General features: G+C 36.4%; 1 protein-coding gene across 2 annotated transcripts in view; it reads right to left on the minus strand.

Annotated features, from left to right (window-relative positions):
* LOC109018851 (DNA topoisomerase 3-alpha-like) overlaps positions 1 to 15,874 on the minus strand; it is a 33,180-nt gene extending 17,306 nt beyond the window's left edge. The window contains exons 1-15 of one of the 2 annotated variants that reach the window (XM_035695292.1): positions 15,487 to 15,874; positions 13,720 to 13,898; positions 13,566 to 13,638; positions 13,244 to 13,366; positions 13,023 to 13,144; positions 12,863 to 12,935; positions 12,648 to 12,764; positions 12,010 to 12,093; positions 7,229 to 7,408; positions 6,985 to 7,113; positions 4,419 to 4,493; positions 3,282 to 3,371; positions 3,026 to 3,130; positions 2,039 to 2,073; positions 382 to 511 (exon numbers count right to left, since the gene is read on the minus strand). In XM_035695292.1, coding sequence (XP_035551185.1) covers positions 382 to 511; positions 2,039 to 2,073; positions 3,026 to 3,130; positions 3,282 to 3,371; positions 4,419 to 4,493; positions 6,985 to 7,113; positions 7,229 to 7,408; positions 12,010 to 12,093; positions 12,648 to 12,764; positions 12,863 to 12,935; positions 13,023 to 13,144; positions 13,244 to 13,366; positions 13,566 to 13,638; positions 13,720 to 13,898; positions 15,487 to 15,780 — 1,809 coding nt within the window. In that variant the 5' untranslated portion in view covers positions 15,781 to 15,874. The remainder of the gene's footprint in view (positions 1 to 381; positions 512 to 2,038; positions 2,074 to 3,025; positions 3,131 to 3,281; positions 3,372 to 4,418; positions 4,494 to 6,984; positions 7,114 to 7,228; positions 7,409 to 12,009; positions 12,094 to 12,647; positions 12,765 to 12,862; positions 12,936 to 13,022; positions 13,145 to 13,243; positions 13,367 to 13,565; positions 13,639 to 13,719; positions 13,899 to 15,486) is intronic. The other variant, XM_035695293.1, reaches the window with a different exon arrangement.
* Between the last annotated feature and the right edge of the window lie 544 nt (positions 15,875 to 16,418).

A 16,418-nucleotide genomic window follows, 5' to 3' on the forward strand; every position in this document is an offset into this window, starting at 1 on the left:
TCATGGATAGTGTAAATTATTTAAATAAAATTTTTCTTTATGGTAATTTTAATTTTTTTCCCCCAATAGGGATGACAGGTTTGACACCGCTGTTAAGGTAATAATGAACTAAAATGAAACTAAGAGCATGTAAAATTGACAGAGAGAGAGAGAGAGAGAGAGAGAGAGAGAGAGAGAGGCATTTGCTGGCCTGCATAACCATCTCTAACAAAGCATTAAGCAGAGCTTACAATGCCATCTCAATATATTTAGTTTCTACAGCCATGCAAACCATTCTATGATAGCAATTATAGCATAGAGGTTACAGAAGTCTGACGACAACCTCCAATGAACAAACTAATGATGTTCCATCGTCATGTTGATATCTAACTGTAGACTTACATCTAAGAAGCAAGCTTTCATCTGCTGCAAGCTAGTTGACAAAACTTCAGCTTTGCTCTTAGTGCCCTCACTAACTGCTTTCATGTCACGCTCCATAACTGCCCTAAGATATGGCTTCCAAAGCTTATACCTACAAAAATAATAAATAAACAGATAAATCATGGCTATCATATATATAAATATCGCTATATATAGACGGATTTCATGGTTCCACGCTCCAATATAGGTTTGAAGCAATAAAGTTAAACATTGAACTTATAGATCAAATGCATGCATCAGTTGCATAAACTCTACTTCCCCAGCATTTCTATATGAAGTTAACCACAGCATGTTATCCATCTAGGTGTATTGAAGGCTGCTGCAGTGAGAAGTTAACCACATGGACTCTTCAAATGGCCTGCTGCAGTGGAATGTGTCATTTACCAGAGCAGTTTAAGATTGTGAAGTGGGAGTCATTTCTGACTTCTACAGCACCTTGTATGCATTGAATTTGGAGGGTGGTATATAGTACAAACTGCTGTGGACACACCCAGGGATCAAGAATTTCTCGGTTAGATCTTTATATAAGGCTATGTCCACCCACTCTTTTCAGAATTTCCCTTGGAAAAGCATTTGGAAGAGCAAAGTGCCCCTTAAAGTTGCTTTCTTTGGTTGGCTGGCCTCTTACGGGAAAATTCTGACCATAGACAAGTTGAGGAAGCGTGATTTCTTCATAATGGATTGGTGCTTCATGTGCAAAAGGAATGGCGAATCGACTAACCATCTTCTTCTCCATTGGAATGTGGCAAAGGCTCTATGGGATGAAATCTTCTTAAGGCTGGACATTGCTTGGGTGATGCCCAAGAAGGTGGTGGACCTTTTGGCTTGTTGGAGCAGAACATGGGGAAATCGTCAAGTAGAGGATGTTTAGAAGATGGTGCCCTTATGTCTTATGTGGTGTATATGGAATGAGAGGAATGGAAGATGTTTTGAAAATAGTGAACCCTCATTGGAGAGGATTAGAGACTCATTTTTCCAAACTTTGTTACTTTGGGCTAAGACTATTGTATTAGATGGGGGTAAATGTAGTGACTTGTATGCGTCCCTTTTGTTCGTAGGCTGTAATTAGGTATTTCTCTCTTGCATACCACCTGTGTACTTGGGCTATGCCTAATTTTGAAGAGCAATGAACTCTATTAATTATAAAAAATTAAAAAAAAAAAAAGTGTATTGAAGGCTAGTTCCCTACAAAGCTTTGGGACTTGGGAACTCCCATGTGTAACCTACCACAGTTGTGAATGGAAAACTTGCAAGTAAAAGTTGCCTTACGATTTATGAAGTAAAAGTTCATTATCAATATCCTTATGGCACATCGTATGATATAAATGTGTTTGCGTCTGCATTTATATATCTATCGGGCATCATGCAGATATATCTCTCTATTTCAACAAAATCCAAATCATAATCATACTTAATGTAACTAATAGAACTTGTATCTTCATTGATAATTAGTATGCCATCCATAGCACCATGCAGGCAAATATATGCAACTCTAATAAGGATGAACTCCATAGTCGACCAGTTTTTAGTTGCTTTTAAGGCCACCACATCTAAGATAGGACTGAAGACTGTCAAGAAATCACTGCTAAATCTTCAAAAACAAAACTATATAATTTACCCCATGTCATCATATCCCATAACCAGTGCCTCGCCCTGAAAATATAAAAAACTCATAATCAATTGAAAGAATTACGTATCAAAAAAGAATTATGGGATAAAAGAAAGCAGGATCAAGCGCATATTAGCTTTTGGGAAAATAGTGTGTATCATTTATAGAGTAAACTCTGTTTACTTATTAAAGAAATAAGAAAAAAGTGTAAGGCAATCTTGTGACTGCTGAGATACACAGGGATAAGTAAACATGGTAAATATAAGGATAAAAGCCCAAAATCCACAGCCCTTGTGTCAACAAAACATATCTAGGTAATATAGAAATAGTATCACAATGACAGCTCCTGAGCCACTTATCAGAGAACGATATCCCTTGAGTTAACTCCATCAATGTTCTATAAATTCATTACCTAGCAAATCTTCATAGCACATAATAATCAAACAAATCAGAAATTTCTAAAAAAAAATTAGTGGGGTCAAGCTGTCTAAATTTTCCCCTGATGCCAAATGCCAACAAAAAAAGCCTCACAATTGTGTGAGAATTGATATCCACATCACTTCCAATCATGTTTTATACACACACCCACACATTACTCCCAGTAATGTAGCTGTAAACAAAGTAAATTTGTCAGAGTAGATAAGGTGAAGTGAACCTTGGTAGAAGTCATCTCTAGGCAAAAGCCTGGTAACACCTAAAAGAACATGCGTATACACTTCTGCTCTTATTTGATATGCGGACAGTTAATTGTTTTGAAGCAAACTCTTAAACTTTGGAAATAATGGATATTACTTCCCCTAAAGATGGTGACACACTAGGCGATCCCAACTTTTTAGTTAAATAAGAAACTATTCAATTCTACACTCTATACTTCATTTTAAACCTAGCTACTCCATGTTCCCAAATAAATTAGGAAACGTAAATAGATTATGAGAATATTATTGGGCATAAGAAGGCAAGTTAAATATTGTTATGAGTTTAAGCCAAAGAAGGTACAAGATTAGTTGGTGAGAATCGAGTGTTTGAGTCCTTAGTTGCATAAAACCGATCAAGCAGCTTTTTAATGTGATCATGCATTGTGGCATCGGTACCAATTCCCTCCTACATCAAAAAAGGCAAAAGGAAAGGTGATAATTTAGAGATACAATTATCACAGCCAGATTAGCCAGTAAACATATAATCCCATCTCATACCTTAAATAATCAATAACAAATAACAAAAATAATCCAGCTTAAGTAACCATCCTCCTCACCTTGTCCATGCAACTTAGCAAATCAGCTTCACTCAAAAGTGGTGGTGGTCTAGTAACTCCTGAATCGAGAGTCAACGATGTTGGCATAAACTGTAACACAATCAGTATCCACATAAACCTTTGAGTTGCATATACAAGCTACAGTGAAGTTACTGCAAGATAAGATCAGTGTCTTACCGATTGAAAAAAACAAAAAGATAAGATCTGTCTTCTTTGGTGTGCATTGAAAAAAAAAATAGAATAGGAAAAAAAAGCATACATATAGATATACACACCTCTGTGTGTGTGTGTGTGCGCGCGCTTGTGTAGAGAAAGAGAGTATATATAGAAAAAGGAGGCCCTCAAGATACCACATCAACAAAATAAAAACAATTAATCATGGTCGGAAGTGATCTCCAATAAGACATACTGAAACCCCATTGCCCCCAACAACCTGATATACGCACTGCACAAGTTCTTGAAGTGCATATATAAGAGTTTCAACATCCAAATCTACAACAGATTGGGTCATATATAATCTCATCATGCTGAATGAAAATTTTACTCTTCCAAGTCAGTGATCTTCAATTCATTTTATTGATAAGAAAAAACACACTCCAAATCGTGACTACGGATTCAAGGAAGAAGGATGACACATCCTTAATGATAATATCACAATGAAATGGTGGTCACAGCCTTTGAAAAATAACACCATCACATTTGTGAACAAACTCAAACGGATGGTTAAGTTGACTAATTATTATATAATATGCATGATTGTTAAGTTGAATAACGACAATTATTATATGATGTAATCGGCATTAAAAAATATGCATGCTTTCTTCATCTGTATCACAAGTTACCTAAAGCTATTGTCAAACTTTAAACCTCCCGGGTCCAAAAGCTATTTAATTATTTGTGTGAGCCAAACACATTTTAGCAGTTCAAGCAAATCTCAATGATGACATATATAGAGGTAGAAAAGATACCAAGGAGTTATATGCTAGCTGATGAATCCATTTAATGATAAGATGTAAGCAGAGATATGTGAAAGAAGTGATGGAACAGATGAAATTAAAGTAAAAGTATACAACAATAATAAATCCCAATTGGAAACCTCAAGTCTATTTCATGATGCATCAATTATCAATAGCAAACCTGTTGTCCAGAGACATATGTTGGGATCAATGAACTTCCCCAAGACTCAAAGCGGTAAACATCTAAGTAGTTTTTCTGTTCAAACAAGATGCAATTGAAGTCAGGTATAAAACTATCATCAAAGACCTTCAACCCCATAAAAAACCAAAAAATAAATAAGGAGTTTTAGGAACATCATGACATTTTGATGCCAAATATAACAATCGCAATCTCATAACAAAAGTAAGTTAGATTTTTTTATTGGCCATCTGTTGGCCATGTAACACAGAGCAAGATGGATCGTGCAGCCCAAAGGGTGTTTTCAGCTTCTCCATTTAGATGCTCATCAATTTTTTCTTGAGGTCCATCAATCACAAATAGGAGAATAAATTTACCTTAGCATAAAGCTGCTTTTCCATCCGTAAACAAGACCAATTTTGTTCTTTCAATTAATTATTTTTCGGGAATTCCTTTCATTTATCCTAAAAATGCATCATTTAATCAAGCTATGAGAGAAAAATGAACTGAAACAAAGCAGGGACTTACTTTCTTCAAATAGAAACTATATATAAAAAATTCGAAAGTAAAATGTTATTGGTGTTTGGCTGAGGCCCTAAAAATGGACTTGACCTAGGAGATGCCCACGTATATTTTAACCAAGCCCTGAATTACTTTATAATATGTATGTTCACATACAACTACAAGCAAAGGAACAACTCAAATCCACAGGCAATGTACTAAAGGCACTGGAGCCATTCATATTAGAAAGTAAAGGGTTAAGAATACAAAAGTTAATTATTTAAAAGAGAGAGAGAGTGAGAGTGCTGAGATTTTTTTTTTTTAGTAAGTAAAAAGAGAATTTTATTGACAAGTAAATAGGCATAACCCAAGTGGAGTGTTGTTGATTTAAAGAGTGATCTGAGAAATACAAGCTTGACACTATCTAGAGAAAGTCCATTCCTATCAAAGTTCAGCCAATACATTTCATGCAGTATAGGCAACATAGAACAAAGCAGCAATGCTTCCAAATATTATTACTCCTATACCTTCCAGGCTTTCATCTCAAATAGTGAAGTAGATTAACCATGCAGTAGCATAAACATTTAGCACCAAAGAGCACAAATACTAGAAGAGCAAATATCCCTTGCAACTGAGCAATCAAGAAATGATGATCTAGCATTTCATCATTACACTTACTAATACAGCATCAACCCACAAAATTTGTCTTAAATCAGATTATCTACCATAGGAATTTTCCCCACATTACAGAAGTCCAAAAGGATGCTATTTTTTGGTTCTGTCAAAGGGTCATAAGATCGACCATTAACAGATTCTTTTCTTTCAACTTCCAACACATTAGTTACTATTCTCCTTCCTACCACTGAGCACAACAACTAAAAACAAGAATTCATCAGCTCTAACGCCCAATCATGTCACACCTAGGGCCAATACAGCATAGGTAATCCAATGCTGAAACAGGGACCAATAAACACAACTTATGCAATTCTGAAACATAAATGCCCTTGCATATCATTAAAATTTTGTAGCTACCGTAATGATTTTGTGAGATTCTAGCTACAAAACACAAAACCCTCTTCCTTAGTCCTGTAATGGGTCCAATTGCACTAAAAGAAATAGAGCTAAGCAAAGCAGAAGGAAATATCATTATATAAAGATTATCAAGTATTGAACTCAAAGGATGCTTGGATCTAAGGAGTTTCATGCATAGTGTAAAAATGTTTATGAATAGTAGTAAAAACTTAATGAGAGGAGGTTTTAATAAGTTTTATAAAAGTGGTGGGACCCATTGAGAATATGTTTGGATGAAAAATTTTTATACTTACATGTTTATGGAGGGTGTAATAAATAATTTCAATTTTTTTAATTTTTTATATTCAAAATAAAAATTTTTGTTTTGTATTTTAGAAAACAAAAACCTAACAGCCACCACAGGGTGGCGCATGGCAGCCAGAGACTTGGGCCATCCTTGGTGGCCAAAGGAGCCACCACAAGCAGCCCAATCTAGGATGGCTGGTGGCAGCCAAACAGGCCACCCACATGGGCTGGCTTCTACTTTCTTCTTTTTTAATTTGAAGGAAAAAAAAAAAAAAAAAACAATTGTTTGGGAGAGGGTTTTGCATTTTTGGTGTTTTTGAAAATCTTGAGTTTTTATACAGTAGATGTAATATATTTGGGAAACATCTTTGGCTGTCAAAATCCCCTTTAACTTCAGAGGGGATTTTGTAGCCAAACATCCCCTAAAGCTTGCCAAAGAATGGAGCAACAATTGGTAGCATATAAAACTGATCATTAGTGATAGCTCAAAAACTTCTAAAAGGTAACACTACACAGTAACCACCAACTAAAGATCCTATAATATTGTATTGATAACAGTTCTCCCAAATTTCTGTATCAGCATACCCAGCTACAAGACATCATAACACGTGTGTCATGAGGACACATCAGTATTGATGAATATATATGACATATATATGTAATATTCACTATTCATAAGCCCAACAGTGAGTTATAATGGAACTGGAACCCCTAATTGCAAATTAAAAAGTCTCTCTCAAAAAAGACTCACAGATAGTATTACTCTCCCTGATGCAGAAAACAATTCACCAGAAATATCGATTTCAACATTAGTTTCAGCCCCTACTGCTGGCTGAGAGACACAAGCCAGGAAATGGCGAACGACCAGCTCATATAATCTCTGTCACAGGGTGAAAGAAACATTACAAGCATGCATCTCATCTCAGACCATGAAATACAGTTCAAAAACATGCAGTTAAGAGTTAAATGCCAATTATGATGGTGGCGCTACTTACGTGGTGGTCTTGACTCAATCCATTTTCCCCAGAGAAGAATTTTGTTGGATGAATGGGTGGATGGGCCTTGTCATCATGCCCACCATTACCAGGGTTCCTCCAAAGTCCTGCTCCAGGATCCAACAACTGCTGGGCATATGATCCCCATACGGGATGCCTTTGTTGCTCTTGCACAATTGCCTAAATGAAATTAATGTCATAATGGCCATTTTTTTATGAGTTAAGCTTTATTGAAAATCAAAAAAGATATTATGCCATAAGGAGAATAAAAGGAATTTAACAAAAAAAATTATAAAATAAGTAAAAAATTGTATTAATAATGATAGGCATAGTCCGAGTACACAAGATGGTAAACAAGAGATAAGACCTATCTAGGTCGAAGCAATGGAAACAAGAAAGTCATGAAAATCAAGGCCATTAAAGTCTACAACTATGGTCCATAGGAATAAAGTTCTAAAAAAGAAAGATCTAAATTCCTCTATTGAGCGCTCCTTATCTTCGAACGTCTGGTCATTGCGCTCCTGCCACAAGCACCACATAATGAAGATAGGAACCATCTTCCACACGGCTTTAATTTGTGGGATACCTCCTAGATTTGTCCAGCTGGCCAAAAACTCTACCACATTCTTTTGAAATATGTACTGTAGCAATTCTATCATCCACATTCTTTTCATGTAATTTTCTCATATGTTATTTTGTTATATTTTGAGATTATTATATTATAGATATGGGATTTTTATGGATTGTACATATGGGATTTTTATTTACATATGAGATAATGCACAAATATGTATATATGAGATTATTATATTATAGATTGTTGGATTGTGAAAATAAAAATGAATATGATTGTTGGAGGTTATTGAAGATTATGAAAATAAAATAAAATAAGTAATTAAAAAATATAAATTATTAAAGAAATATAAATAATAAAAATAATAATATTTTATTATTATAGAGAATGCGATGGCTAATCCAATGTAGATTTTAAGTGTTAAGTGATTAGCTAAAAGTTAAAAAGTTACATATTCTTCAAATTTTGAAGATTGGAATGACCAATCCAATGCCAATGCTCTTACCCAAGCAAACTCGACTCTGCTAAACAACTTCATTCCATAACTCTCTAGCAATCTCACAATATAGTAAAAGATGATCCACAGTCTCACCAAACTTCTTACACATGCAGCACCAGTCTACTAAGATCACCCTGAGTTTCCTCAAGTAATCTGTTGTCAAAACCTTTTTTTTATAAGTAATAGATAAATTTTATAGATGAAAATGAAATAGGCATAGCTCGTGTACACAGGAGGTATACAAAAAAACACCTAAATATACTCTATGAACGATAAATTAAAGACAAAAAATCATGCACATTGTTCCCATCTAGTACAATAACTAAAAACCAAAGCATTAAAGTGTGTACAAAGAAATTCTGCATTTCCACCGTTGTGCGCTCCTTGTCTTCAAAACAACGATCATTCCTTTCCGACCAAATGCACCACATGATGCACAATGGGATCATCTTCCACACTGACGCCACTTGGGGACAACCTTGATTCATTTCCAACAGCCCAATAATTCCACCACCCTCGATGTCATGACCCAAGCAATATCAACCCTTCTAAAGATCTCATTCGATAACACCCTTGCCACCTCACAGTGCAAGATCTCATCCACTTAACTGTTGTCAAAATCTTACCCAGGGAAGCTATCCAAGTAAAGAATGCCACTTTGGAATGAGCCTTATTTTGCCAAATCCTTCTCCACGGAAATTGAATATTAACCGAGTGAGTTAAGGATTTATAGAAAGATCAAATCGAGAATGTGCGTTTACCTACAGGTACCCACCACGTGTCAGCTCGTTGCCCACTCAATTTCACAGAATACAATAGGCTAATGAAGTCATCGAAGCTGCCAACTTCCCAATCTTGGGCTACCCTACTGAAGTTGATGTTTCATTGGACTTGGTCCCCTCGATAGCACCATGAGATCAGCCACTAAAACTTCTTTTTCACATGCAACCCAGAAAACTGAAGGGAATGAGTCCTTTAGGGCATATTTCTACACCATATGTCACTCCAAAATTTTATTCTAGAGCCCTCTCCTAACACAAGTTTAGTATAGTGAGCAAAAACCCCCCACCCTCGTCTAACGTACTTCCAAACTCCAACTCCATAAGCTTCACTCACCTTTCTAGTACACCCCAACAACAAACCTCCATATTTACAATCAACCACCGACTTCCATAGGGCTTCCAGTTCCATATTATATCTCCACAATCATTTCCCAAGTAAGGCCCCATTGAAAATTCTTATATTTCTAATACCCAACCCACTGGTGGAGATTGGGGTGCATACCTTCCAAATTGACTAGATGAAATTTGAACTCATCCCCCACACCACTCCAAAGGAAATCACAGTGAAGTTTTTCAATCCAGGTCGCCACGCTTGCTGGAATTGGGAATAGAGACAAGAAATATGTTGTTAAGTTAGACAAAGTACTTTTAATTATGGTAATTCAGTCACTTTTTGACAAGTACATTATCTTTCAACCTGTCAATCTACGTTCTATGTTCTCGATCACTTTATCCCATATTGATATAGCCCTTGAGGCAGCCCCCAGCAGAAGTCCAAGGTAATCCAAGGGAAGAGAGGAAACTTTACATTCAAGCGTGCTAGCCAACTACCAAATGTCACTAACAGTACCAACTAGCCCCAACTCTAATTTGTCAAAATTCACTTTCAAACATGACGCTGCTTCAAAACAAAGTAGAAGTGCCTTCAGTGCCCAAAGCTGGTTTTGGTCAGCCTCACAAAATATTAGCGTATCATCTACAAACAATAAATGAGAAATGTTAATAGTACCCCTATTGGGGTCACCGACCAAGAAACCAGCCACGAAGCCATTATTAACCAAAGTCGTGATCATTCTGCTAAACACCTCCATAACAATGACAAATGGGAGTGGGGACAACGGATCCCCTAGTCTTAGGCCTCGGGAGCTATTAAAGAAGCCAACTAGACTGCCATTTATCAAAACTGAAAATCTCACCATTGATATGTGTAGAATTATTGGATATATGTCAGCCTTTATTAGGGGCTGATCTTTAGGAGATTTACAACTAACAAATCAGTTGATTTGTTATCCATTTTGGTTCCACGATTTTAGGGGATTCGGGTAGCATGTTACCCAATCCTTTAGATAGTATTTTCCTATTTTACTGCTTTGTGTTTTAAATAGGATTGATTCTATTTTCAGTAAGTTGTAAATATCCCAAGTAATTAGATGAGAATTATCATCTATTTAAAGGGAATGTAATCTTTTTCATAGGCAAGTGGAATATTCAGTTTTTCCTTCCACAATTCCACAATATGCATCATCTGATCCACGATCACCATCTCTCCCCAAATCCACACCTCCCAAGTAAGTAGAGTAGAAAGTCTTAGTTATCATGATCATAGGCCTTCTGCATATCCAACTTACATAGGATCCTGAAGTGCTAGATTTTAGTCTGTAGTCCAGACATTCATTAGTGATAAGAACTAAGTCCAAAATTTGTTTGCCCCTTTTACAAATGCATTTTGAGGTTTAGTAATGATCTTCCCCAATACCTCCCCTAAGCAATTTGCAAGCACCTTGGATATGATCTTGTACACCCCATTGACAAGGCTAATGGGCCGATAATCCTTTACCTTCGATGCCATGGGCCAATAATCCTCTACTATTTTTTTTTTCCTTCTTCCAGAAAAAGGAAGGATAAAAAGGGAAACCTTCACGAGGCATTAAGTAGGCCTGAACATGGCTAGCCATCTTCTTCCAAGAAGAGTCAACATATACCCAAGATGGAAAAAAAAAAAAAAAAATCATGATTCAGTTTTATTTTTGGAAAGGCAGATGTCTATAAGTCCTTAAAACAGAAGGTGGCTTCTTTAAGAGATGTGGTAATTTGAATCTATCAAGCACATAAACAAGACTACATGGTAAAACTAAAAGCATCCATAAAAAACTAAAACAAAACGTATAAAATTTTCAAAACTAGATAAAGAGGTAGATTTCAACGAGAAGATCAACCACCCTTCCAGGCATTACCCATGCCAACTCAACCCTACTAAAGAAGTCATTCCACAGACCTCTAGCAACCTCATGGTGAAGTAGCATCCACCATTTTCCCACTCTTTTTGCACATACAGCACTGGTACATCACAATGATCCAGCATTTTTAGTTCAAAGGTAGCTAAAAACACGTAAAAGGTTACATAGACGTATTAATTTAAGCACCTACACAGGTTCTAACATTTACCATTCAGTCAGTGTGTACACTAGTTATTCATATTCAATTCCTAACTCACTTACGTCCTGTGTACTTGGCTTCGCCTATTTTCAATAAAATTCTTATTTACTGATCAAAAAAAAAATATTTCCTAACTCACTCACCTTCTATTTCGCTAAATGATTTTCTCGTACACATCTCATTTTACTGGGAATGCACCTTATGTGTTTTTAATGAAATTATTATTACTTACCAAAAAATTTCTAACTCACTCTCCCTTATTTTATCTTTATTCCACATGGATCACATCACTCAACGTATCTCAATCACATTTTTTTCATCTATATCACATTCATATTTTCGTACCTATATTCTCTTCTAGCTTCCAGATTTTCATTTTGCAAAACTGTTGCAATCCCAAATTATAGGTTGATTATAATGATTAAAGTAGATATCGTTACCACTATATGAAACATTTTCATGCTTGACAATAGGAGGCAAAGTTACCAACATGCAAATCAGTTCTCTGTGAAAAGGAATCAGTCTCTGTACGAGGATAACTGATGAATCCAGCTTGGTATAAATCTTCCGCAACCTATAAGCAACAGCAAACGAGTGACCTTCAGGCTGAAAGTACATTACATATCCAAACCCTATCACCACGTGAATAGTAATAATGAGCATAGTTAAGGAAACAGATTAACATAAAACTGCCAGAGTATATTGAAAGAACTCTAACATTAGGGGAGCATAGACAGGACAACACAATATTTAAAGTGAAAAATTCGATTGTTCAGGTTAAAAAATCTACTATTTATGCTATAAAATGGTTATAAAACTTCACGTGTTGATTCTACCGGTGGAGAACTGAACCACAGATCAAAACGTTCTATAAATTATACTCCAAGTTCCATCTCATGTTTTTTGCTTGCAACTACATACACTCACACACGTTTCCCCCTTATTTTATTTCTTCTTATCAAACAGTAAATAAAACTTCCCAAACATAAACTCTACTTGAAGGAATTAAACCACAACCAAAGGTTGAAATTTGGAGATTTCCATGATTTGCACCCTATACTTTGATTTCACTTTAAATACTATTTGTAATTATGTAGCAACCAATTAGAAGGGATGTGCAATTGAAACCTTCATGGTGTGTTCAGAACTCATCCGGAAGTATCGTGAAGCACGTTTTTCAAGCTCTATGGTATTCAAAGGATATGGAGGATACTTCAGCTTCTCCTGCTGCCTAACCTTTGTAACCTGAATGACAGTTAAATAAGTAAAAGCTGAAATGTTAATAAAATATGTACCATGAAGTTGCCATAATTCTCAAGTTACAAAATTTCAATATTACTCACAGTTGCAATTGGCTCCTGAACACACATCTCATAAATTATAACCGCACAAGTATAATCAAACAGATGTCCACGCCTACAAAATCAAATATTGTCAAAATTTAATTTTATGGCAACTAAATTTCAAAATCAAAATGCAATCACCAAGGCCTTCATGGTTTACATCCAATTGAAAGTAGCAATGCCTTCATCAGATTTATGTGAACAGTTGATTGTCCAAAATTCTTCTGGCTCATGTGCTTGATTTTCCCAATATCTTTCAACAATAAAGCCAAGTGTAGGGAACTGCACTTAGGAGGGGGTAAAATGGAAAATGCATGAGAACTTCATGTGATACTTTATAGTATAGTTCATTTACATCTGATCTGTCAACGGTCACCGTACCTGACAAGGACCATAACTTAAAACAAGATTTCTGTCATCTGTAGCAGAATCAATAATAAATGCATCTCTCAACAGCATAGTCTGAAACCTAGTGAAAGAAGCACCAATCCGAAGATCTATTTCCTGCAACAAATTAGAAAGTTAATTTCATTCCCCATAGAAGCCGATATCACTACCAAAAAGAGTATGAATGAATAGAGAATGACAATCTTCAACTCCATGAAAAAAAGAAGTATCCAGTTTGGTAGAAACTCATAATCGGGCTTTACAGTGATCATAAATAAACAAGTAGAGTTCCACCTAGGTGAGAGAAGGTACTCACTTGCCGAGCATCCACTGCATCAGCAAACCATTTATTTGGCTCAACAAGATGTTGCACTGCTTCATGGATTTCCCTGGAGTCTCCAAAATCAAAAAGATCATGAAGGGAGTCAAAAAGATCATGAGAACCAAAAACAAAAAATAACCTTTAGGACCTGTCAATTAAGGCTGAGAAGTGAGCCCTCCTAATGGTAAGATGAGGATTTACTGCTGTGCAAACTTCTACAACTTCAAATGCAATGTTTTCTCCTTCCCTATCACAATCTAGCCACAATACAAGCCACTGGCACCTCCTAGCTTCCTCTTCTAATGTCCTCCGGATATCCAACTTGTCCTAAATTGGCAAACACAAAGAAAGGCAAAACACCTAGATATTAAACAAAATTACATTCCAATGACAGGTGGTTCTTGGATACTTATTGCTCATAGTAACAAATCATGACCATAAGTTCCTTCATGCTAACAAGAAAAGCAACCAATGAGTCCAACAGTTTTTTTATTAGAGAAAAATAAAACACGATGATGGCCCCATCAAAGAATCTGTTCGAACTAGGCTGGCTTCAGCACAACATTCTATAAGGGGGAAGAATCACTTTGATTTACAGCACTTTGTCTAACCTCCCTCCGTACTTTCTATCTTTATTTCCTTTGCCTTGGGGGGTGGCCAACAGAACTAAGAAAATCATTTGTGCATTCCTGTGGAGTGGTGTTAGGGATTAGAATAAGTTTCACTTGGTTAGTAGGAATAAGGTTTATACCCAATGTCAAGTGGAGGTTTAAGGGTCCAAAAGTTTATAGCTTTGAAAAAGGCACTTCTCGGGAAATGATTATGGCAATATCATCAAGAGGGGGATGAACTTTGGAGGATCATCATTGATGCCAAATATGGGAGTGATTGGGGGGGTGCTCTAATGAAGTGAGAGGTGGGTTTGGTGTGGAATTGTGTAAATCTATTCCGAAGGGTTGGGGGGATTTTGTTAATCATTTCGGATTTGTGGTTGGTGATGGATTTTGGATCAGATTTGGCATGATATTTGGTATGGGGATATGGCTCTAAAGAATGAAATTCCTTCTCTTTCTTTTAGGATTGTTCGTGATCAAAATGCTTATGTGGCAGATTATCTGGACAACTCTTATGGTCCTTTACATTGGAATGTGAGATTCATAAGACCTGCCCAGGATTGGGAAGTGGGTGATACTTCTAATTTTTCCAAAATGCTGTATGCCTTGAACATTGGTAGTGGCAAGGAGGACTGTTTGCTTTGGACTCAGCCCGGGAACAAGAAGATCGCAGTCAGATCTTTATATAAGGCTATTTCTTGCCAATCCCTTCATTTTTTTCCCGTGCACTTAGAGGAGCAAGGTACCTTGCAAGGTTACTTTTTTTTTGTTGGTTGGCTTTCCATGGAAAAATTCTAATGACAGGCCATTTGAGAAAGCGTGATCTCATCAATTTTACTCCATTATGAAGTGGCAAAGGTTTTGTGGGATGAGATTTTTTTAAGGACTAGTATTGCTTATGGGTGATATAGTGGATCTTCTGACTTGTTTGAGAAGTATCCAGGATAACCACCTAATTAATGTCGTTTGACAGATTATTTCTCTATACCTTATGCAGTGTATTTAGTTGAAAGGAACAGTCGTTAGTTTGAGGATATAGAACGTTCGATGGGAGAGATTAGAGGCTTTTTCTTTCATAGACTTCTGCTACTATTCTTGTTGGAGCTAGTTTTCATAATTTCTTTATTGTTCTCTCTTGTATGTGTACTTGGGCTAGGCCTAATTACTTTCTTTAGTAAATATTCTTTTTACTTATAAAAAAAATGTTGGGTTTGAATCAACTTGAAGAAAAAAAAAGTTCAAAGAAATGACAAGATTGCAACAAAGGGTTCGATCCAACTTCTTCAGCGATAGAGAGAGACCTCGGGAACGAATTTGCGGACGGGAGCTTGGTAGAGATCGGCGGGGTCGCACGAGTGCCACTTGCGGTAGCGTTCTTCGAACTCGAGCTCCATAAGGTGGCCGGTGACGGAGGTGACAAGCATGTGGCAGGGACGTCCGTTAATGGAGTAATTAAACTCGAAAATCCTGTTGTAACGCGAGCGGCCGTTCCTGGTTCTCAGTCCCTGGTTCCTCGAAAGAATGCCGGCGACAGACTTGGCCACCGAAGGCTTTTCAGCCACGTTCAACACGCTGATGGTGCGCCCGCCGGCCATTACACAGGTTCGGCAGAGAGCCGATCGGTAGGTTTGGGCTTTGTAGGAGGAATGAGATGGACGGAAGGGTTGGGGGTTTCCTTTAGGGGGGCAAATTGGGGTTTTGCGCTTGCGTTTCCCGCCGTTCGATAGCCTACGAGGGTATTCGAATTGTTGGGAATACGGAAGGGTACTTTAGGCATCATCGAATTGTTCGGAGAGGTTTGGATTCGAAGATGACTTGAGATGACTTGAGATGACTTGAGATGGATTGTGAATAGTAATGAGATGAGTTGTGAATAGTAGTGAGATTTGTGAGTTAAAGTTGCTGAATAGTAATGAATAGTAGTGAGATGAGTTGAGATGAGTTGAGATGAGCTGAGTTGAAATGTTTTGTTAAAAATTAAATAAAATATTATTATAATATTATTTTTATTTTAAAAGTTAAAAATATTTAATTATTTATTATATTTCATGTGAAAATTTAATAAAATTATAATAATTATATAAGATGAAATGAGATAGTTTAATTTTATATAACTAGTCCTAACCATTTTGTTATACGTAACATTTGTTTGAATAAAGATATTTTATTTGGTTTTGTGAAATTTAAAGAAAAAATAATTAATAAAAATATTATAAAGTTAAAAATTTAAATT

The sequence above is a fragment of the Juglans regia genome, chromosome 10 (assembly GCF_001411555.2).
Source record: "Juglans regia cultivar Chandler chromosome 10, Walnut 2.0, whole genome shotgun sequence".
Lineage (NCBI taxonomy): Eukaryota > Viridiplantae > Streptophyta > Magnoliopsida > Fagales > Juglandaceae > Juglans > Juglans regia.